At 69.6% G+C, this 18,720-nt stretch overlaps 4 protein-coding genes across 6 annotated transcripts; 3 read left to right on the top strand and 1 right to left on the bottom strand.

The window, feature by feature from the left end:
* The first annotated feature begins 76 nt into the window (after positions 1–76).
* On the top strand, positions 77–2,597 carry RRP8 (ribosomal RNA processing 8). Its single transcript, XM_063179440.1, has 5 exons — positions 77–834; positions 1,135–1,264; positions 1,529–1,635; positions 1,738–1,834; positions 2,469–2,597. The coding sequence occupies exons 1-5, from the start codon at positions 77–79 to the stop codon at positions 2,577–2,579; spliced, it is 1,203 nt and encodes a 400-aa protein (XP_063035510.1). The 3' UTR covers positions 2,580–2,597.
* A 1,113-nt stretch (positions 2,598–3,710) lies between these two features.
* Positions 3,711–9,535, top strand: LOC134431686 (F-box/WD repeat-containing protein 7-like). Its single transcript, XM_063179804.1, has 12 exons — positions 3,711–4,147; positions 4,471–4,770; positions 5,054–5,136; positions 5,460–5,598; positions 5,866–6,000; positions 6,078–6,201; positions 6,280–6,416; positions 6,966–7,079; positions 7,310–7,491; positions 7,595–7,820; positions 8,684–8,894; positions 9,101–9,535. The coding sequence occupies exons 1-12, from the start codon at positions 4,052–4,054 to the stop codon at positions 9,367–9,369; spliced, it is 2,016 nt and encodes a 671-aa protein (XP_063035874.1). The 5' UTR covers positions 3,711–4,051; the 3' UTR covers positions 9,370–9,535.
* Positions 9,536–10,149: 614 nt separating this feature from the next.
* On the bottom strand, positions 10,150–10,871 carry TIMM10B (translocase of inner mitochondrial membrane 10B). The gene is made up of 3 exons (XM_063179846.1): positions 10,758–10,871; positions 10,426–10,521; positions 10,150–10,356 (listed from the first exon to the last, which is right to left on the bottom strand). Exons 1-3 carry the CDS (start codon positions 10,794–10,796, stop codon positions 10,150–10,152), a joined length of 342 nt encoding a protein of 113 aa, XP_063035916.1. The 5' UTR covers positions 10,797–10,871.
* Positions 10,872–10,904: 33 nt separating this feature from the next.
* Positions 10,905–16,382, top strand: ARFIP2 (ADP ribosylation factor interacting protein 2). Of its 3 annotated transcripts, XM_063179833.1 has the most exons (9): positions 10,905–10,976; positions 11,795–11,902; positions 11,976–12,084; positions 12,905–13,015; positions 13,490–13,605; positions 13,934–14,155; positions 14,444–14,601; positions 14,676–14,850; positions 15,137–16,382. In XM_063179833.1, exons 2-9 carry the CDS (start codon positions 11,804–11,806, stop codon positions 15,290–15,292), a joined length of 1,146 nt encoding a protein of 381 aa, XP_063035903.1. In that variant the 5' UTR covers positions 10,905–10,976; positions 11,795–11,803; the 3' UTR covers positions 15,293–16,382. The 3 variants fall into 3 exon arrangements, with proteins under 3 accessions (XP_063035903.1, XP_063035888.1, XP_063035896.1); XM_063179818.1 differs by lacking the exon at positions 12,905–13,015; XM_063179826.1 differs by lacking the exons at positions 10,905–10,976; positions 12,905–13,015 and adding an exon at positions 11,474–11,496.
* The last annotated feature ends 2,338 nt before the right edge of the window (positions 16,383–18,720 follow it).

The following is an 18,720-nucleotide window of genomic DNA, read 5'->3' on the forward strand; positions in this document are numbered from 1 at the left end:
GCCCGCCGCGGGAGCACGTGCGTCCCGGTACCGAGCGAGGGTCCCCGCTCCATGTTCGCGGAGCAGGGCTGGGACGATGCAGCGGAGCCGCTGCCCCGGAGGGCCCGGGCCGGCCGGTAAGGGGGCGGAGCTGGGGCGGCGGGCCGGGCCGGTCCCGGGCGCGGGGACGTTACCGGGCCCCGCTGTGCGCAGGACCCCCGGGAAGAGGCGGCTGCCCGGGGCCGCTCGGGACGGCGAGGCGGTGCGGAAGCGGCCCCGGAAGCGGAAGAAGGCCGGCGGGCCGCGGGCCGCGGCGGGGCAGCTCCCGGCCGGTCCCGACGAGCCCCGGCAGGCTGGGCAGCGGCCGGACACAGGTACCGGGACGGCCCCGGGGCCCGGCGGCAGCGGGGAGCCGCCTCCGCGCCCGGGGCCCCTCTCGATGCCCGCAGACGGCGCGGCTGAGCCGGCGGAGGAGCGCGGGGAGCCGGCGGGACTGAGCCGCCGGCAGCGGCGGAACCGGCAGAAGCGGCTGCGGCAGCAGGAGCCGTCGGCGGCACCGGACGGGGAGCGGGGCTCCGGGCCGGGCCCCCCGGAGCCGCCGGGTCCCGCCGAGGCTCCGCCGGAGCCGCGCTCGGGCCGCGCGGCCGCGCTCCGTGCGCGGATGGAGGAGCGGCTGCTCGGCGCCCGGTTCCGCTACCTGAACCAGCAGCTCTACACCGGCAGCAGCCGGGACGCGGCGCGGCTCTTCCGCGACGACCCCGCCGCTTTCCACCTCTACCACCGCGGCTTCGAGCGGCAGGTGCGGCGCTGGCCCGAGCGCCCGGTGCAGCGCATCGTGCGCTACCTGCGCCGCCGGTGAGCGGGGCCTGGCGGCAACGTGGACCGGGGACCGGGAGCGGGGCCGGGGGCTGAACGGAGAGCCGGGGGGCGGTGGGGCCCGGGAGCGATCCGGGGGACCGGGAGTGATTGGGAGACCGGGAGTGATCGGGGGCCCGGTAGCGGTGGGGACCGGGAGCGGTGGGGACCGGGAGCGATCGGGGGACCGGGAGCGATCGGGGAACCGGGAGCGGTGGGGTCCGGGAGTGATCGGGGGCCCAGTAGCGGTGGGGCCCATGCGCCGTCCCGGCCGCTCTGAGCCCGCCGTCCCCGTCCCAGCCCCGCATCGCTGGTGGTGGCGGATTTCGGCTGCGGGGACTGCACGCTGGCCGCCAGCGTCAAGAACCAGGTGCACTGCTTCGACCTGGTGCCGCTGAGCCCGCGGGTCACCGTCTGTGACATGGCCAAGGTACGGGGCAGCCCCGCGGCGGGGAGGGCGGGCACGGGGACCGCGACCCCGAGGGTCCCGTGGGGCGGGGGAAGCGCCGGGGTGCCTGCTCGAAAGCTGGGCCTGTGCCTGGGGCACGGCTGAATCCGCGAGCCTGGGCAGTCCGGGCCGCGTCCCTGCCCCACCAACACCGCCATCCTCCTCCTCCTGCTCCCGGGGGTGTGCAGGGCGGCTTCCAGGCCCAGTCATCCTCCTCCTCCTCCGGGGCTGTCCCGGCGTGGGCAGGTGCCGCTGGCGGCTGAGGCGGTGGACGTGGCCGTGTTCTGCCTGGCGCTGATGGGCACCAACCTGCAGGAGATCCTGGCAGAGGCCAACCGTGTGCTCAAGCCCGGGTAGGCAGAGAGAGCTGCTGGGGCAGTGGGGGATTGGGGCAGGGCTGCTGAGCAGCGTCCTGGCGATGCCTGGACACCTGCTCAGAGCTCCGGTGACCGCAGGGGGACCCTGCTGGTGGCCGAGGTGGCCAGCCGCTTCGAGGACACCCGTGCCTTCCTGAGGGCCATGACACAGCTGGGCTTCAAGACCGTCTCCAAGGTGTGTGCCTAGGGCTGGGCACTGGGAGCACCAGGAGCCAGGGGGCCCGGGGAAGGGGTCCCTGGAGGGGGGGGTACTGAGGCCGGCCTGGTGTGGAGCATACCAGGGGTTGTGAAAGGAGATGGAGGTGGGAGGGATTGGTGCATGGGGGACTGCAGGTGGGAGAACGGGGGGATGTGTACGCACAGGGGTGGAGTCCTGGGGGAAGGCTTGGAGGTCCTGGGAACTGTGGGGACACACTGTGGCAGTTTGGGATGCAGATTGAGTGGGGTCCCAGGGCTGGGGAGGGGATGAGGGGGGCCTGGAGCACACTGGGACTGCAGTGCAGGGCCTGGAGGTGGGCGTGTAGCCCAGGAGGGGCTTGGGGGTCCCGGGGCCTGGAGGAATTGTGGTGTGGGGTTGGTGATGGGTGTGTTGGGCGTCTAGAGGAGTATGCCAGGGGCTGGGGCACTCAGGCCGGACAAGGGCTTTGGAGCCAGGCTCTGGGCACCGTGGGGGTCTGGAAGGAGGCAGGGGGGACCCGGGGTTCTCTGAGGCGGCGTTGAGTGGTGCCAGAGGGCTGGGGGTTCCGGGGCTGTGGTGATGATGGGGGCTCCGGGCTGCCGGTAACAGCCGGGTGTCCCCGCGCCCCCAGGACCTCTCCAGTTCCTATTTCTACCTGTTGGAGTTCACCAAGACGGGCCCGGCCCGGCCCGGCCCCGCTCCCGGGCTGCGCCTGCGGCCGTGTCTGTACAAGCGCCGGTGACCGGGGCGCCGCCGGGGGGCGGGGCCGCGCCGGGATGGGGCGGGGCCACGGCGGCTGGCCCCGCCCCCGCGCGCAATCACCAATAAAGCCGCTGCTTCCTCACAGCTACGCCTGCGCGTGTGGGGGGCGGGGCCACGCCTGCGCGGTGCGGTCGGGCCTGCGCGGCGGCAGCGCCCGGTACCGGGATGTCGGGGCCGGGCCCCGCCGGGGCCAAGCTCGACATCAACCGCGCCGGCGTGGCCGAGCTGGAGGGTGCCCTCAGCGGCATCGGCCGCCGCCGTGCCCGCGGTATCGTCCGCAAGAGAGAGGTGCGCGGGGGGGAGCGGCGGGGACGGCGCCCCGCGCTGAGCTACCCGGGCCGGGACGCCGAGGCGGGGGTGGCCGTGGCGGTGTCGGTCTCGGGGCGGGGGCCGCAGGAGGAGTGCGGGGGCGACAGCGCTGTTTCCGTGCTGGTAGCCGGGCCGGGTGGGGGGCCGGGATCGCCGAGTCCCGCCCCGAGCCCGCGGGGCCGGGCGAGCGCAGCCGCCCCCGGTGCTGCCGGGTCCCGACAGCGCCCCGAGCCGAGCGGGGAACCGGGGGAACGGGACCGGCTCCGCGCCCCGACGGCTTCCGAGCGCCGTCAGCCGCGATGGCGGGGCGCGACCCTGCGGGCAGCGGTGCCCCGGCCGGGGCAGAGGGAGCGGCACCGCGGGCCCAGCCCGGCGGGCGCGGCGGCGGCGGGGCAGCCGTGCCCCGGTGCCACTGGGATGGGCAGCGCCGCGGCCGGGCGAGGCAGAGCTGGCACCGCTTGGCGTGTCTGGGGCTCGGAGAGGAGGTGGAGGGGTGGATGTCCGAGTGCTGTGGGCACGTACGCTCGGGAACGCCGGGAGGCGGGAGGGCAGGAACCGTGACACAACGGGAGGGTGGTCCCGGCAGGGCCTGTCCGGGCGGTGCTGTTACTGCAGCCCTTTGTGCGGAGCAGCAGCAGCACCGTCGCACGAGCCGTGCCTGGTCAGCGGGGCCCGGCGGGCCCTTCCCGGGCGGCGCTGCTTGTCTGTCGAGCCCTGCCCCAGGACAGCCCGGCCCGCCGGTTCCGCCCCTGGCGGGCGCTCCGAGAGCCGTGCCGGGTGACGGAGGCTGCTGATCGCCGGTCGGGGCCGGGCAGTGCCCGGGGTCCCGCGGCACCGTGGGTGCCTCACGTGTGTGCAGCTGTTCCCCTGGCCTGGAGCTGCAGCCTCGCTGCCCATGCTGCTCATCTGGGCGCACAGTGCTCCTGCCCCGGCCGGCAGCTTTGGGCTGCTGCCCCCCTTCCACAGCACTGTGACTCTTCCCCGCGGGGCCGCTGGGGCAGGGGGCTCTGGGAGCAGGAGGGATTCTGTTCTGGGTAGGGCTGACTTCCCTCCGCGCAGGAGCTGAAGGGCTTCACTTGCTTGGATGACCTGCTGCACGTCAAGGGCATCACCACACGCATCCTAGAGCTCAACAGCCAGCGCATGACGTGCCGGCGCTGCCCCGGCCCCGAGGGGCCCCCGCGGGCCAGCGCCGCTCCCCTGGGGGACAGCGAGGAGCGCAGGGCAGCTGCGGCACAGGTGGGTGCAGAGGGGTTCCTGCTGCCGGCTGTGGGGATGAGGGAGGAGGTCTGGCTCCGGGGGGGCTCAGGGGAAGAAGCTCGTGGCGAGCCGACAGAGAGAGCTGCACCTGGAGGATTGTGGAGGAGCTCGTGGGTGTGGGTGCCCTGCAGCCCCCACTGTGCTGTTGGGTGGAGCCCCTGTGCTGCAGGGCTGTGGCTCCCTCTGGCAGCCATCCTGCAGCACTCCCAGCCCTTGTCCTGCTCCTGGTCTCCAGCAGGAGACTGGGGGTCCCTCCAAGGCTGCTGCAGCTCAGCCCTGCTCCCTGCCTTTTCCCTGCTCAGGTGGTGGCTGAGGAGGAGGAGGAGGCGCCAGGGCCTTGGGAGCTGGAGCGCCCCTGGAAGGGAACCCCCAGGTCTGGAGCAGACCCTGATGGGTCTGGGGGGCGGGGAACACAGGAGCCCCCCAGGTCCACCCGGGAGGAGGAGGAGGAAGAAGAGGAGGAGGAGGAGGAAGGGAGCTGCTGCAGCGAGGAGGGGGAAGACAGCAGCAACGTCTACCTGTACTACACGCTGGGAGAGCGCTGGATCGACTACCTGCAGCGCACGGGGGACGGGGGGCTGCTGCGGCACCTGCGCCCCAAGGTGCGGGGCTCCCTGGGGCCTGGCTGCTGGGGCTGGGGAGGGAGATGCTGCCCCTGTCCCCATGCAGACCCTGCCCTGCACGGGGGTCCTTAGTTGCTGTAGGGACCCTGGAGGGAGAAAGCAGGAGCAGGTGGGGGTCTGCCCCATAGCTCTGGGCAAGGGGCCTGCAGGGGTCGGTTCTGGTGGGTGGCCTGTAGGGGTCTGCAAGGATCAGCTGTGGGCAGGGGGTCTGTGGGGGTCTGCCTGGGTTTCTCCAGCCACTCCAACCTGCTGTGTCCCACAGATGAAGCGGAAGTCAGAGAATGGGCCGGATGGCCGGGCCCTGTCCCCCGGGAAGAAGCTGTGCAAGGGCTCTGACTATGGCAGGTGAGGGGTAGGGGGGCTCTGAGTGCAGCTGCTGAAGGGGTCCTGTGTGCTCGGGCAGCACATGGCTCCTGCTGCCCTCCCCAGGAGGATGGTGGAGCCACTTGGGTTGAGCAGGGGTTGGCCCAGGGAGATGCAGCCCTGACCAGTTGCCTGTCTGCTGAACAGGCTGGGCTGAATGTCTGGGCAGGGGGTCAGCAGGGTGGGAGCAAGGAGAAGGGGTCAGTGGGGTGGAGCTGCCACTGGCAGGAGCCAGTTCAAGAGCCTCTGGAGCACTGTGGCCCAGAGCAGTGCTCTGGCCTCAGCTGTGCCTGTGTTTCTCCCAGGACGCTGGGTCCCTGCACACCCAGCCCCACGACCACCTTTGGGGACCTGCGCAATGCCAAGGTGGGGCACGCCCGGCGCCGGCACATCCCCCCGGTGGCCCCCCCCCCTGAGCTACAGGACTGGCTCCGCACCTTCCAGGTACGGTCACCTGCTGGCTCCAGCAGCCTGGGTACGATGGGCAGGGCTTGGGCCTACAGTGGATTTTGGGTGTTTTTGTTTGTGTGAGGAAGCACAGAGGAGGTTTCAGCCCTGGCCAGGCATGGTGTCACCTGTCACACAGCACCTGTGACCCACCAAAGTCCCAGCTGCCTCAGGCTCTGGCCTGGGACAGGAGGCCTGGCTGCCAGGGCTGTGGCTGGGCTAGCTGGGGACACAGAGCCGGGGTCACCGGGGGTCCCCCTGCAGCGCTGGAGCGGCCCTGAGAAGCTGCTGGCCCTGGATGAGCTCATCGACCGCTGCGAGCCGGCGCAGATCAAGTACATGATGCAGGTCATCGAGCCCCAGTTCCAGCGGGACTTCATCTCCCTGCTGCCCAAGGAGGTGAGTGAAGCCTGGGGAGCAGGGCCTGGCCTGACATCCCCCCTGGTGCCCCCTCTGTGACCCTTATCCCCCCACAGCTGGCCCTGTACGTCCTGTCTTTCCTGGAGCCACGGGACCTGCTCCGTGCCGCCCAGACGTGCCGCTACTGGAGGGTGCTGGCCGAGGACAACCTGCTCTGGAGGGAGAAGTGCCGTGAGGAGGGTGAGGGTCCTCCCGGCTGGGGGCTGGGGGCCACCCCGGGCCTGACCCAGGTGAGGCAGCGCCGTGTCGTCCCTGCAGGGATCGAGGAGCCCCTGCACCTGCGGAAGCGGCGCCTGCTCAGCCCCGGCTTCATGTACAGCCCCTGGAAATTCGCCTTCCTGCGCCAGCACCGCATCGACATGAACTGGCGCAGCGGGGAGCTGCGGCCCCCCAAGGTGGGTCTGGCTGTCCCTGGGGACAGGCTGTGGGGAGCTGTGGTCCCCACGGTGAGCCATGGAGAATTGAGGGGCTGGTGGGTTCCCTTTGGGGACAGAGCATAGGTCACTGGTATGGGGAAGCTGGTACAGGATCTGCCATGGGGATCAGATCTGGCTTGCTCAGAGCAGTGAGGGCAGCAGAAATGAGGTCCCCTGGGCCTGGAGAAGTGGGTCCCTTCCTTTGCCCCTCTCCAAGGCCCCATGCAGGGCTGCAGCCAGCCCCAGCACCCAGGGAAGGTGCGGTGTCACAGGGTTTAACTGTGTTCTGTGCAGGCTCCCAGGACGCTGGTAGGTCCCTCCCACCTCTGGGCAGAGTCCCTGCCACCCCTTCTCTTGCTGCTGGGTTCTTGAGCCCCCACTCCTTGTTCTCCTGTAACCCCTGCCCCTGAGCAGCTGCCAGACACACCACACACCCCAGCTCTGCTGCCTTGCGCTGCTCACTGTGCTGGGGGGTCCTGCTGGCTGGAGGGGCCACGCTGCCCCCCACACACTCGTGTACTCCCACAGGTGCTGAAGGGCCACGATGACCATGTGATCACCTGCCTGCAGTTCTGCGGGAATCGCATAGTGAGCGGCTCTGATGACAACACCCTCAAAGTGTGGTCAGCTGTCACAGGGGAGGTGAGTGTCACTGTCACCAGGGCAGTGAGTGTGGCATTGTCACAGTGCCACGGGGCTTTGGGGCAGGGACCCTCTCCCTGTGCTGGGCACAGGTGGGGTTACACCCTGGCTCCTGGGGTCAGTTTGGGCCCTTTGTGACAAGGACACGGGGTTGTGCTGCTCCTCTGTGCTGTTTCAGGGGCGGGGAGCTGTGAGAGGCTCACCTGTCCCTCGTGTCCTGTTCCCCACAGTGCGTGCAGACGCTGGTGGGCCACACTGGGGGGGTTTGGTCCTCCCAGATGAGGGACAGCATTGTCATCAGCGGCTCCACGGACCGCACGCTGAAGGTGTGGAACGCGGACAGCGGCGAGTGCGTGCACACCCTGTACGGGCACACCTCCACCGTGCGCTGCATGCACCTGCACGGCAACAGGTACGGCAGGGGCCGTGGGTGCTCTGCGAGGGCACGGCCACGGGGCTGGGGCGCTCACCCACGCTGCCCCGGCAGCTGGGCCCACGCGTGCCCTCGCCTGCAGGGTGGTGAGCGGCTCCCGGGACGCCACGCTGCGGCTCTGGGACATCGAGACGGGGCAGTGCCTGCACGTGCTGATGGGCCACGTGGCGGCCGTGCGCTGCGTCCAGTACGACGGCAACAAGGTGGTCAGCGGTGCCTACGACTACACGGTCAAGGTGTGGGACCCCGAGAGCGAGAGCTGCACCCACACGCTGCAGGGGCACACCAACCGTGTCTACTCGCTGCAGGTACGGCCCCGTGTGCATCCCCTCCTGCTGCTCCCCCTCCAGCTGCCCTGCCCTCCCTGCTCCCTCAGGTACAACACTGCAGGTACAGCCCTGTGTGCATCCCCTCCTGCTGCTCCCCTTCCAGCTGCCCTGCCCTCCCTGCTCTCTCAGGTACAGCACTGCAGGTACAGCCCTGTGTGCATCCCCTCCAGCTGCCCTGCCCTCCCTGCTCCCTCAAGTACAACCCTGCAGGTACATCCTGCCCTCCCTGCTCCCTCAGGTACAACATTGCAGGTACAACCTCGCAGGTACAACCTGCCCTCCCTGCTCCCTCAGGTACAACCCTGCAGGTACAGCCCCGTGTGCATCCCCTCCTGCTGCTCCCCCTCCAGCTGCCCTGCCCTCCCTGCTCCCTCAGGTACAACAACCCTGCAGGTACATCCTGCCCTCCCTGCTCCCTCAGGTACAACCTGCCTTCCTGCTGGCTTGCCCTATCGCTCCCCTGCCTTCCAGTCATGGGCACAAGCTGTGCCAGAGGTCCCACGTGTGCTGTAGGGACCAACAGGCTGTGCCCGTGTCATGCAAGGCCCCGTGAGATTTGCAGGGATATGTGTGCCCTGTTTGTGTCCTGTGGGGATAGTGACCCCACTCCCCACACACACAGGCCGTGGACACAAACACTCCTCCGTGCCCCTTCCCTGGAGCATTTCTACAGTCCAAAAAGCCGAGAGGTGTGTGAGCCTGTCTCATCTGCTGAACTAGGGTCTCTGCTGATACTGGGGGGGTGCTCTATCCCAAAGCAGGGGATCCAGAGCTGTGGGCTGCACCCCAAAGCAGGGACACTCCTGTCCTTGGTCCTGAGCTGGACCCCTTCCCTCTGGCAGTTTGATGGGACACACATCGTGAGCGGGTCCCTGGACACTTCAATCCGCGTGTGGGATGTGGAGAGTGGGAACTGCCTGCACACGCTCATGGGGCACCAGTCCCTCACCAGCGGCATGGAGCTGCGCGACAACATCCTCGTGTCCGGCAACGCCGACTCCACCGTCAAGATCTGGGACATCAAGACGGGGCAGTGCCTGCAGACGCTGCAGGGTGAGAGGGCACTCCTCACCCTCGGGGGGCCGCGGGGCTGGGCTGGGCTGGGGCAGCTCTCTCTCTCCCTTGGGGCTGGGCTGGCTCTAAGCTGCCAGCTGTGTCTGGGCAGAGTGCTGTGTGTCCCTGGGGAGGCAGGGCTGGCTGGCTCTGAGGTGCCATGTCACCCAGCAGCGGCTGTGACGCTCACGGGTGCCTCCCCCTAGGTCCCAGCAAGCACCAGAGTGCCGTCACCTGCCTGCAGTTCAGCTCCAAGTTCGTGGTGACCAGCTCGGACGACGGCACGGTGAAGCTGTGGGACCTGAAGACGGGGGAGTTCGTGCGGAACCTGGTGGCGCTGGAGAGCGGCGGCTCCGGGGGCGTGGTGTGGCGCATCCGCGCCTCCAACACTAAGCTGGTGTGCGCCGTGGGCAGCCGCAACGGCACCGAGGAGACCAAGCTGCTGGTGCTGGACTTTGACGTGGACCTCAAGTGACCCCGGCCAGCCCGGGGGTCCCGCGGGAGGGGTGGCCCCGGCGCAGGCGCTGGCCCCCGCGGGCAGGACAGAGGGAGCCCGGCCCGGGCCTTATTTATATGTGCGGGAGTGCCGGCCGGGCCGCAGGAGCATGTTTTGTACACGAATATATCGCTTTATTTCTGTACTGGGGCTACTGCTTACCTGCCCCAAGCCCTGTCCTGGGCCTGCAGCTGCCACCCTCTGCCAGGGGCTGCGGCGGGGAGAGGCCAGGCTCCCCCAGGGGCCAGGCACACACGTGCCCTGAGCTGGCGGGCACGGGCCTGGCAGCTCCTGACACCTACCCCGCACTGCCCTGAGTGCCCACTCTGCAGTGAGAATGTTGAGGGCCCCACAGTGTCCTGGGGCTCCTGCAGGGAGACGTTTGTCTCACGTTTAGGTGCAATTCCTGGGATTCCCAGTTGTGCCATGGGCTCGCCCGAACAGGGAACAGAGGTCAGGTTCTGGTGCCCTCCCCAGGTGTCACACTAAGCCATTACTGTGAAGGTGTTTTATTGGTACTCACAGTCCACTGCCCAGAAATCCACAACCGGGAGGGCTAGGGGGGCCTTCCCCCTGTTGCTGTGCCCCCCTCCCTGGTGCCCGGCACAGCCCCGCCGCTGCTCGGGGCTCCCGGGGCCCAGCGCAGGTGCTGCTCCGGCCTGGGGCTCCGTGCAGCAGGGATGCAGCCGCTTCGGCCGGTGCGGGCCGGGCTGCCGCCAGTGGCGTCCGACGGCCGCGGGGAGCTGCGGCCAGCTGCTGCTACGTGCCGGCAGCGGGAGCGCCTTCCGCGGGCTCCGCGGGGCCCGGCGCCGGCTCATTGGCGGCCGGCGGTGCGGCCGGGCCCGCGGCAGCCGCGTGCTCGGCGGCGCGGCGCTGCAGCAGCGCGGGCACCAGCCCCACGTAGGCGCCCATCAGGCGGTGGTTGGCGCGGACCAGCCTGGCGGCGCAGCTGTCCAGGCACGACTCCTGCGGGGAACAGGGCGTCAGGGGCGGCGGACACCCGGCCTGCGGCCCCGGGCGCCGTGCCCCGCTCACCTCGCGGCCCGTGAGCAGCCGGTAGTTGAGGTTGCAGACGCAGTGGCGGAAGCAGAGCTCGGTCATGCGGTTGTAGACCAGCAGGAAGTCCCGCAGCTGGGGAGCAGGCGCGGGTCACACCGGGCGGACCGGGCCGGGACCCCCGACACCCGCCGCGAGTCCCGCAGTGCCCCCCGGCCAGCCCGAGACGCCCGGGTCCCTTCCAGGACCCCGCCGGTTCTCCGGCGCGCCCGACACCTCGAGATCCCACGGCCGGACACGCCACCGCACCCGGGACCTCCCATGAAGGCCTGGCGGGCCACGCCGCCCCCCGCCCCCGGCCCGAGGCTCACGCTGCGGAGCTGCTGCCGGTGCTCGGCCGCCGGGTCCATCCCGGGCCCGGCCAGGCCCGGTCCCTCCGCGCCCGCGGCACCACACACCGAACTCCGGCACGTCACTTCCGCCCGGCTCAGCGATGACGCCACTTCCGGGCCCTTGACGCCACTTTCGGCGCGTCCGGGCCGAAGCGGAGCGGGAGCGGCGCGGGGGGGCCCGGCGGGGCCGGGGCGCAGGTGGGGCCGGGCCAGGCCGGGCGGGGTCAGCGGCCGCGGGGCCGGGGGGGCCGGGCGGGACAGCCCCGGCAGCGAGGCCGGCCGCCGCCGCCCGCTCGGGCCGGTTCCGGCTGGAGCGGCCCCCGGGGGTTCCCTCTGAGGTCAGTCCCGTGCCGGGCCTTGCCGTGCATGGCTGCGGGCGGCTCCGTTCCGAGGCTGCCCCGCCGGCCCCGGAGGCTGCGGGCCTGCGGGGCCGTTCACCGGCGAGGATGGCCCTGGGCGGCGGCGGGCTGTGCCCGCGGGGCCGGACCCTGGAGCCGGGCCGGGCGCCGTGCCCGCCGGGGAGGGGACAGGGCGCGGGTAACGGGCTCTCGGAGCCCGCCCCGGGCCCCGCCTGCTCTGGAATGTGCCCGGACCGGTCCGGGCGCTGCGGCCCCCCCGCGCTCCTGCGGACGTGGCTCCGGGCGCCCTCCTGGCCGGGGCCGTGCTGGGCGCCGCCAGCGCCGCCGTCCGGGGCAGGGTCTGCGGGGATCCCGGCGGGGTTTGTGAGCGGGAGCCCCAGGGGCGGGAGCCCGGCAGTCCTGGGCGCGGTGGGGTCGGTGCCTGCGGGATGTGCCGCCCTGCGGGTCCGTTCCGGGAGCAGGGCTGTCCCGAGGGGGCCGGCCGGGCCGGGCAGCGGCTGCAGGAGGCCCTGCCCGGGGGCAGCGGCTGCTCGGCTGCCGGTGCGGGCCCTTCCCTGCGCTGCGGCCTCCTGCTGGCCCTGCACGGCCCCGCGGGTGCTGCCGGCGCCCCGGCCGGGCGGGGGTCCTGGCCCCAGCGCCTCGTCCGTGTCCCTGCAGGCCCTGAGGATGTCGGACGGGATCCTGAGCAAGGCAGCCACCATGGAGATCCCCATCAGCAGCAACGGGGACACCAGCAGCCTGCCCGAGGACGATGGCCTGGAGCAGGTCCGGGGCTCGGGAAGCCCGGGGGTGTGTGGGGCTGTACCAGGGCTCACCCCCCGTGCTCCTGTGCCCCCAGGACCTGCAGCAGGTGATGGTGTCGGGACCCAACCTGAACGAGACCAGCATCGTGTCCGGCGGCTACGGGGGCACAGCCGAGGGCATCATCCCCACGGGCACCATCAAAGGTACTGGGGCTGCCCTGGCAGGGAGCGGGGCCGTCATGGGACAGAGGGGCTCAGCTCCCCTCAGTGCCCCTGACTCATGGCACAAGGCCTAGCCGGGGTGTCTCCTGGGGGGCTCGGGTTCTGTGCAGGGGCAGTATGGGGGGCTCTGTACTGAGGCAAAGCAGGGGCTGCTGCCCTAGCTCTGCTCTCCCTGGGCTGGGTGCTCCCCTATCACAGGGTGGGGTCACTGCTGGGAATTTCTATCCGCTTGGCCAGGACATCCCCGTGGGATTCTGAGTCCCTGCTGTGCTGGAGGATCCCAGGTCTGTCCTGGTCCCTGTGCAGCCATGCCCAGCCATGTCCATCCATGTGCTGGGGATGAGGGAGCAGGCAGGGGGCCCCGAGCCCACACCTCACTGACCCCTTCTTGCTGTGCCAGTGGGGCCAGCTGGGCTCTGCACCCCAGGAGACCTGGCACCACTGTCCTTGTTCCATGCAGACCTCTGCCTGAGGGTCCCCCAGGGCTTGAGGAGGGTCTGCGTGGGCAGAGAGGGCGAGTGCACGTGCGTGTGCTTCCCTGGAGCACCGCCACTGCTGTCCCTGTGGCGCCAGGCCTGCCCAGCCCTTGGGGTCGGGGGTTCCTGCCCCGGGCCGGAGGGGGGTTCCTGGGCTGGGGGTTCCGTCTGCGTGGCTGTGGCCGTGGCTCTGGGTTCCGAGGCTCACGTGCTGCCGTCGCTCTCCCGCTGCCGCCCGCTCGCGCTCTCGTCCCTGTCCGTGCCCCCCTCCGCTCTGCCCCGGCTGCCCCCGTCCCGTGCCCTGTGCCCCCCGCTCGGCCCCGCAGCCCCCCCGTTTCCAGGCTCTCTTGTCCACCCTCACCCCCCCCGAGGAGCGCCGGTGCCCCCCAGCGCGCCCGCTGCCCGCAGGATGGCCCGCCCGGCCGCGGCTCCCGCAGGTACGGCCCCGCCCTGCCCCGCCCCGGCCTCCCCTGGGGCGCTGGTGACAGCCCATGGTGGCTGTGCCGTGGCCAGAGCCCGGTGCTGATCCCTGTGCTGGGACAGAGAACAGCACTGACGGGCCCGGGCTCAGAGCTGGCTCCTCTGCCCCGAGCCCACCTGAGGCACTGCCACTGCTGCTGGGCACTGTTCCCCCTGTGTCCAGCCTGGTGAGGATGGGGCAGGGCCTGGTGCAAGCCGAAATGGCTGGGCTGGGCTCTGTGCCCCCGTGTGGGACCCTCAGGGGGGCTGGCAGGAGCAGGGTTCTCGCCACGATGTCTGTGAGCCGGTGCTGGGCGTGTGCCCAGAGCTGGGCGTGCTGCTGTGGAAACTGCAGCTCCAGGACAGGGCTCTGGAGGCTGGGGCTGCCCAGTGCCCCTGGCTGCTGCCCTCCTGGAGCTGGTGCCAGGTTCCCATCCCTGTCACTGTGCCAGGCCCTGGGCTGCACCCACCGCCCCCCGGACCCCCAGCCGGTGGAGAGGAGGTCGTGCGTGGCATTGCCGTGGAGAAGTTTGACATTGTCAAGAAGTGGGGCATCAACACCTACAAGGTGAGGTGTGAGGGGACACCGGCAGGCCTTCCTGCCCCCTCCCACAAGCAGCTGCTCTCAGAGGGGCTTGGGGGTCTCACACATACCTTGGTGCCCATCCCTGGTTGCAGTGCACCAAGCAGCTGCTCTCAGAGGGGTCTGGGGACTCACACATACCTTGGTGCCCATCTCCCCCTGCTGCAGTGCACCAAGCAGCTGCAGTCAGAGGGGTCTGGGGACTCCACATACCTTGGTGCCCATCTCCCCCTGCTGCAGTGCACCAGCAGCTGCTCTCAGAGGGGTTTAGGGACTCACACTTGCCTTGGGGCCCTGTCTCCCCCTGCTGCAGTGCACCAAGCAGCTGCTGTCGGAGCGCTTCGGCCGGGGGTCCCGCACGGTGGACCTGGAGCTGGAGACCCAGATCGAGCTGCTGCGGGAGACCAAGCGCAAGTACGAGAGCGTGCTGCACCTGGCACGGGCGCTCACGGCCCACCTCTACAGCCTCGTGCAGACCCAGCACGCCCTGGGCGACGCCTTTGCCGACCTCAGCCAGAAATCCCCTGAGCTCCAGGTGTGCCAGGGCTGGGGGGACACTGCAGTGAGGGCAGGGACTGGCTGTACCTGGGCTGGGGCTTCACCCTGGGCTTGTGGGGGTCAGGGCTTGGGGGCTCACACTTGGACACCAGGGCAGGAACACAACCTGCACAAGAGTGAACGTTGTGCTGGTGCTGGGCAGGGTGGTGCTGCATCATGGTTGGCCCTGGTGGTCTCAGGGGGCTTTTCCCCCAGCACCCTCGATGGAGGGGAGTGTGGATGGGATCCGTGGCCCCTCACCGTGCCCCCATCCCTGTGTCCCCAGGAGGAGTTTGGGTACAACGCAGAGACGCAGAAGCTGCTGTGCAAGAACGGGGAGACGCTGCTGGGCGCCGTCAACTTCTTTGTGTCCAGCATCAACACGCTGGTCAACAAGACCATGGAGGACACGCTCATGACAGTGAAGCAGTACGAGACGGCCAGGTGGGCCGGGGCTCGGGGGCCGGGGGCTCCTGGCGGGCCTGGGGGCGGCTCAGTGATGCTGGGGTGCCGTGCAGGCTGGAGTATGACGCGTACCGCACGGACCTGGAGGAGCTGAGCATGGGCCCGCGCGACGCCGGCGCCGTCAGCCGCCTGGACGCCGCCCAGAGCCAGTTCCAGAGCCACAAGGACAAGTACGAGAAGCTGCGGGCGGACGTGGCCATCAAGCTCAAGTTCTTGGAGGAGAACAAGGTGGGTGCAGAGTGGGAGATGCAAGACAGAGGTGGGATGGGGCAGGAATGGGGCACATGAGGAGGGGGGGTTTGGGACACAGGAGGATGGGAGGGAAGCGCAGGGATGGGGTCCCTGCAGGGATTTGACAGCCACACTGGATTTGTCACTCAAGGACGCGAATCGGGTGGAACGGGCAGTGCAGGGGGGAGCGGTGGCACTCTGGGGGTCTCAGAGGACTTTCCAGCCCCTTCTCTGTGCTGCTGGGGTGGGCTCAGGCCCCCCAGTCATGATCCCTCCCTCCCAGATCAAGGTGATGCACAAGCAACTGCTGCTGTTCCACAACGCCATCTCTGCGTACTTTGCTGGGAACCAGCAGCAGCTTGAGCAGACCCTCAAGCAGTTCAACATCAAGCTCAAGACCCCCGGCGCCGAGAAGCCCTCCTGGCTGGAGGAGCAGTGAGCCCCCGTGCCCCCCGGATGGGATGGAGGAGCACACATGGACCTCAGTTGTGGCAGGGGGCTCGTGGGGGCCACAGCCCAGGCCTGCTCTTGGATGGGGGGGACCCCGGGTGTGGGGAGCTGCCAGAGGGCTGGGTCCCCCCTCATCCCACAGCCCCTCCTCAGGGCAGGGTGCAGCGGCTCCTCGGCACAGACCCCACGCAGCAGACAGCTGGAGCCCCCCTGCCCCTGACACTCCCAAGGGGGCTGGCTGGGCTGCTGCCCCCAGGCACCCCGCTCACCCCGGGGTGAGCCAGGACCTTCCACTGTCCCCCTGTGCTGCCTCCCCGGGGCAGGGTGAGGGTGCGCCCCTCCCAGGCCCACTGCCAGCTCCCCCCAGGCAGCCCCCTGCCCTGTGCACAGCGGAGCTGGGTGGGGGCAGCACTGGCACAGCCAGGCCCCCCTGTGCTGGGGAGGGGCTGTGGGGCTGCCCCTGGCACCCAGGGGGCTCCTGCTCTGCCCGCCAGTGCCAGGGACACCCCGGCCCCCTCCAGGCCGTTCCCAGGTGTTTCCAGCCTGGCTGCTCATGCACTCCTGATTCACAGGGGGCTGCACCCCCAAAGAGCCCCCTGCTTCCCCACCCGGGGCTGCGGTGCCTGGGCTGGGCCGGTGAGGGGGCCCTGTGCCCTGCTGCTCATGGCAGGGGGAGCCGCTGGCCGGGCACGGGTCCCCTGGCACCCCGGGAGAGCACGGGGGGCTCCAGGCAGGGACCAAAGGTCAGTGGAGGCACGGGGTGCACGCGTGTCCGTGTGCGGGCACACGCGTGTCCGTGCGTGTCCGTGTGTGGGCACACGCGTGTCCCGGACTGGGGTGCCCGTGCTGCACACGGGGGGCTGGGGTCCCGGCCAGGGCCCGCCCCCACCCCACGAGGGGCCCCCCGCCTACCCCCGCACTTGGGCACTTTCTCCTGAGACAAAACTGTTGGTTTTTCTTGCTCATTAATTTAACTCATAATTTAATGTCGGGATCCGACTTCCCCCTGCCCCGCCCTGGTGACGGTCTGACCCCCAAGGCCCTGACTTGTGTAAAACCCCAATAAATGGTACAGATCAGTGTGTGCCAGGCCACAGCGGGACAGGGAGGGGCTGGGGCTGCCAGGGACGGTGGGAGATGGGACACGAGCCCCCCGAGGGTGAGGACCCTGATGGAGCCCTAGGGCAAGGGGGCTGGCTGCTGCTTGTGGGGGCCCAGGCTCGGAGGGGGACTGAGCTGGAGCCCGGGAGAGAGGGAGACAGGCAGAGAGGGCTCTGGGGGCGAGCAAGGGGCGTGGGGGGACCCTGCTCCCTTGTGTGTGGTGAGGGGAGCCACCCCTCGCTCCAGCCCCATGGCACCAGCGTGAACCAGCCCAGGTGGGAGTCAATGGATGGGGGGCACCACAGGGGCAGGCTGGGTGGGATCGGCCTGGGGTTCCTGGCACCATTGCCACTGTCCCACTGGTGTCACTGAGAGCTCGGGAGTCCCACAGGATGGACTCCCCCGGCCAGGCACTGGGGCCTGTGCCATCGGTGCCCTCCTCCATCACCCTTCAATCTGTTCCTACTCTCGCCATTGTATTTGTCCAATTGCTGCTCCCCTGGGGCTCCTGGACACCCCCAGGACACTCACTGGCCCCTGGAACACTGCCTTCAGAAGATTCCCAGCCCCCTGGAACACTGAAACCCTGCCACGGGGTGCTGCCGCTCCCCAGACATGGATGTGGGCATCTCTGGCCACACTGGGCTCGGGTGGGTGTCTGTCCCCGAGGGATGAGGGCTCTGTGCCCCCAGGCCCACCCACTGGGCCCTGGGGGTGCTGGGGAAGAGCGGGGGTCTCTGTGGGGAGCAGGAGCCGCTGGAGGTGCAGGTGGAGGTCCTTGGTGGAGGGGAGCCCGTGCTGATCCCCCGGTGCTGCAGGTGTCCCAGCACTGATCCCACAGTGCTGCAGGTGTCCCAGCATTGATCCCACAGTGCTGCAGGTGTCCCAGCACTGATTCCAGGTGCTGCAGGTGTCCCAGCACTGATCCCACAGTGCTGCAGGTGTCCCAGCACTGATCCCAGGGTGCTGCAGGTGTCCCAGCACTGATCCCAGGTGCTGCAGGTGTCCCAGCACTGATCCCACAGTGCTGCAGGTGTCCCAGCACTGATCCCAGGTGCTGCAGGTGTCCCAGCACTGATCCCAGGTGCTGCAGGTGTCCCAGCACTGATCCCCACAGTGCTGCAGGTGTCCCAGCACTGATCCCAGGTGCTGCAGGTGTCCCAGCACTGATCCCAGGTGCTGCAGGTGTCCCAGCACTGATCCCCACAGTGCTGCAGATGTCCCAGCACTGATCCCAGGTGCTGCAGGTGTCCCAGCACTGATCCCCACAGTGCTGCAGGTGTCCCAGCACTGATCCCACGGTGCTGCAGATGTCCCAGCACTGATCCCACGGTGCTGCAGATGTCCCAGCACTGATCCCAGGTGCTGCAGGTGTCCCAGCACTGATCCCACAGTGCTGCAGGTGTCCCAGCACTGATCCCAGGGTGCTGCAGGTGTCCCAGCACTGATCCCAGGTGCTGCAGGTGTCCCAGCACTGATCCCAGGGTGCTGCAGGTGTCCCAGCACTGATCCCCATGGTGCTGCAGGTGTCCCAGCACTGATCCCAGGGTGCTGCAGGTGTCCCAGCACTGATCCCCATGGTGCTGCAGGTGTCCCAGCATTGATCCCCACAGTGCTGCAGGTGTCCCAGCACTGATTCCAGGTGCTGCAGGTGTCCCAGCACTGATCCCCATGGTGCTGCAGGTGTCCCAGCACTGATCCCCCAGTGCTGCAGGTGTCCCAGCACTGATCCCAGGTGCTGCAGGTGTCCCAGCACTGATCCCCCAGTGCTGCAGGTGTCCCAGCACTGATCCCAGGGTGCTGCAGGTGTCCCAGCACTGATCCCAGGGTGCTGCAGGTGTCCCAGCACTGATCCCAGGGTGCTGCAGGTGTCCCAGCACTGATCCCAGGGTGCTGCAGGTGTCCCAGCACTGATCCCAGGGTGCTGCAGGTGTCCCAGCACTGATCCCAGGTGCTGCAGGTGTCCCAGCACTGATCCCACAGTGCTGCAGGTGTCCCAGCAGCTGATGCCCGCCGTCCTGCTGGTGCTCAGGGACACGCAGAGCCTTAGCCCACCCTGCTGCTTCTGGGGGTGCCTGCTGGGGATGGGGGGTCCTGGGGGTGGCTCCCGTGTTCCAAGGCAGGTCACCCCCATCACCCCCATCACCCCCATCACCATCATCATCGTCCCTGCTCCTGGGGCACTGTGATGGCTGCACAACCACGTCTGGCCTGGCTGCGGAACCTTCCAGACACTGAGGACAAGGTGGAGGGTCAGGAGATCATGTTGGGGTCCCCATGTGGATTGGGACAGATTTATTGGGGGGCTGGTTCATG

Source organism: Melospiza melodia, chromosome 2 (genome assembly GCF_035770615.1).
Source record: "Melospiza melodia melodia isolate bMelMel2 chromosome 2, bMelMel2.pri, whole genome shotgun sequence".
NCBI classification, from domain to species: Eukaryota; Metazoa; Chordata; class Aves; order Passeriformes; family Passerellidae; genus Melospiza; species Melospiza melodia.

Coding starts and splice junctions, on each gene's coding strand:
- RRP8 (XM_063179440.1), top strand. CDS start 77: ATGCAGCGGAGCCGCTGCCCCGGAGGGCCCGGGCCGGCCGGTAAGGGG. Junction 1,265..1,528: donor CCGTCTGTGACATGGCCAAG/GTACGGGGCAGC, acceptor CGGCGTGGGCAG/GTGCCGCTGGCGGCTGAGGC. Junction 1,835..2,468: donor GCTTCAAGACCGTCTCCAAG/GTGTGTGCCTAG, acceptor CCGCGCCCCCAG/GACCTCTCCAGTTCCTATTT.
- LOC134431686 (XM_063179804.1), top strand. CDS start 4,052: ATGACGTGCCGGCGCTGCCCCGGCCCCGAGGGGCCCCCGCGGGCCAGC. Junction 4,148..4,470: donor GCAGGGCAGCTGCGGCACAG/GTGGGTGCAGAG, acceptor TTCCCTGCTCAG/GTGGTGGCTGAGGAGGAGGA. Junction 4,771..5,053: donor TGCGGCACCTGCGCCCCAAG/GTGCGGGGCTCC, acceptor TGTGTCCCACAG/ATGAAGCGGAAGTCAGAGAA.
- TIMM10B (XM_063179846.1), bottom strand. CDS start 10,796: ATGGACCCGGCGGCCGAGCACCGGCAGCAGCTCCGCAGC. Junction 10,522..10,757: donor ACCGGCAGCAGCTCCGCAGC/GTGAGCCTCGGG, acceptor CCTGCTCCCCAG/CTGCGGGACTTCCTGCTGGT. Junction 10,357..10,425: donor GGCTGCTCACGGGCCGCGAG/GTGAGCGGGGCA, acceptor TGTTCCCCGCAG/GAGTCGTGCCTGGACAGCTG.
- ARFIP2 (XM_063179833.1), top strand. CDS start 11,804: ATGTCGGACGGGATCCTGAGCAAGGCAGCCACCATGGAGATCCCCATC. Junction 13,016..13,489: donor CCCGGCCGCGGCTCCCGCAG/GTACGGCCCCGC, acceptor TCACTGTGCCAG/GCCCTGGGCTGCACCCACCG. Junction 13,606..13,933: donor GGGGCATCAACACCTACAAG/GTGAGGTGTGAG, acceptor CCCCTGCTGCAG/TGCACCAAGCAGCTGCTGTC.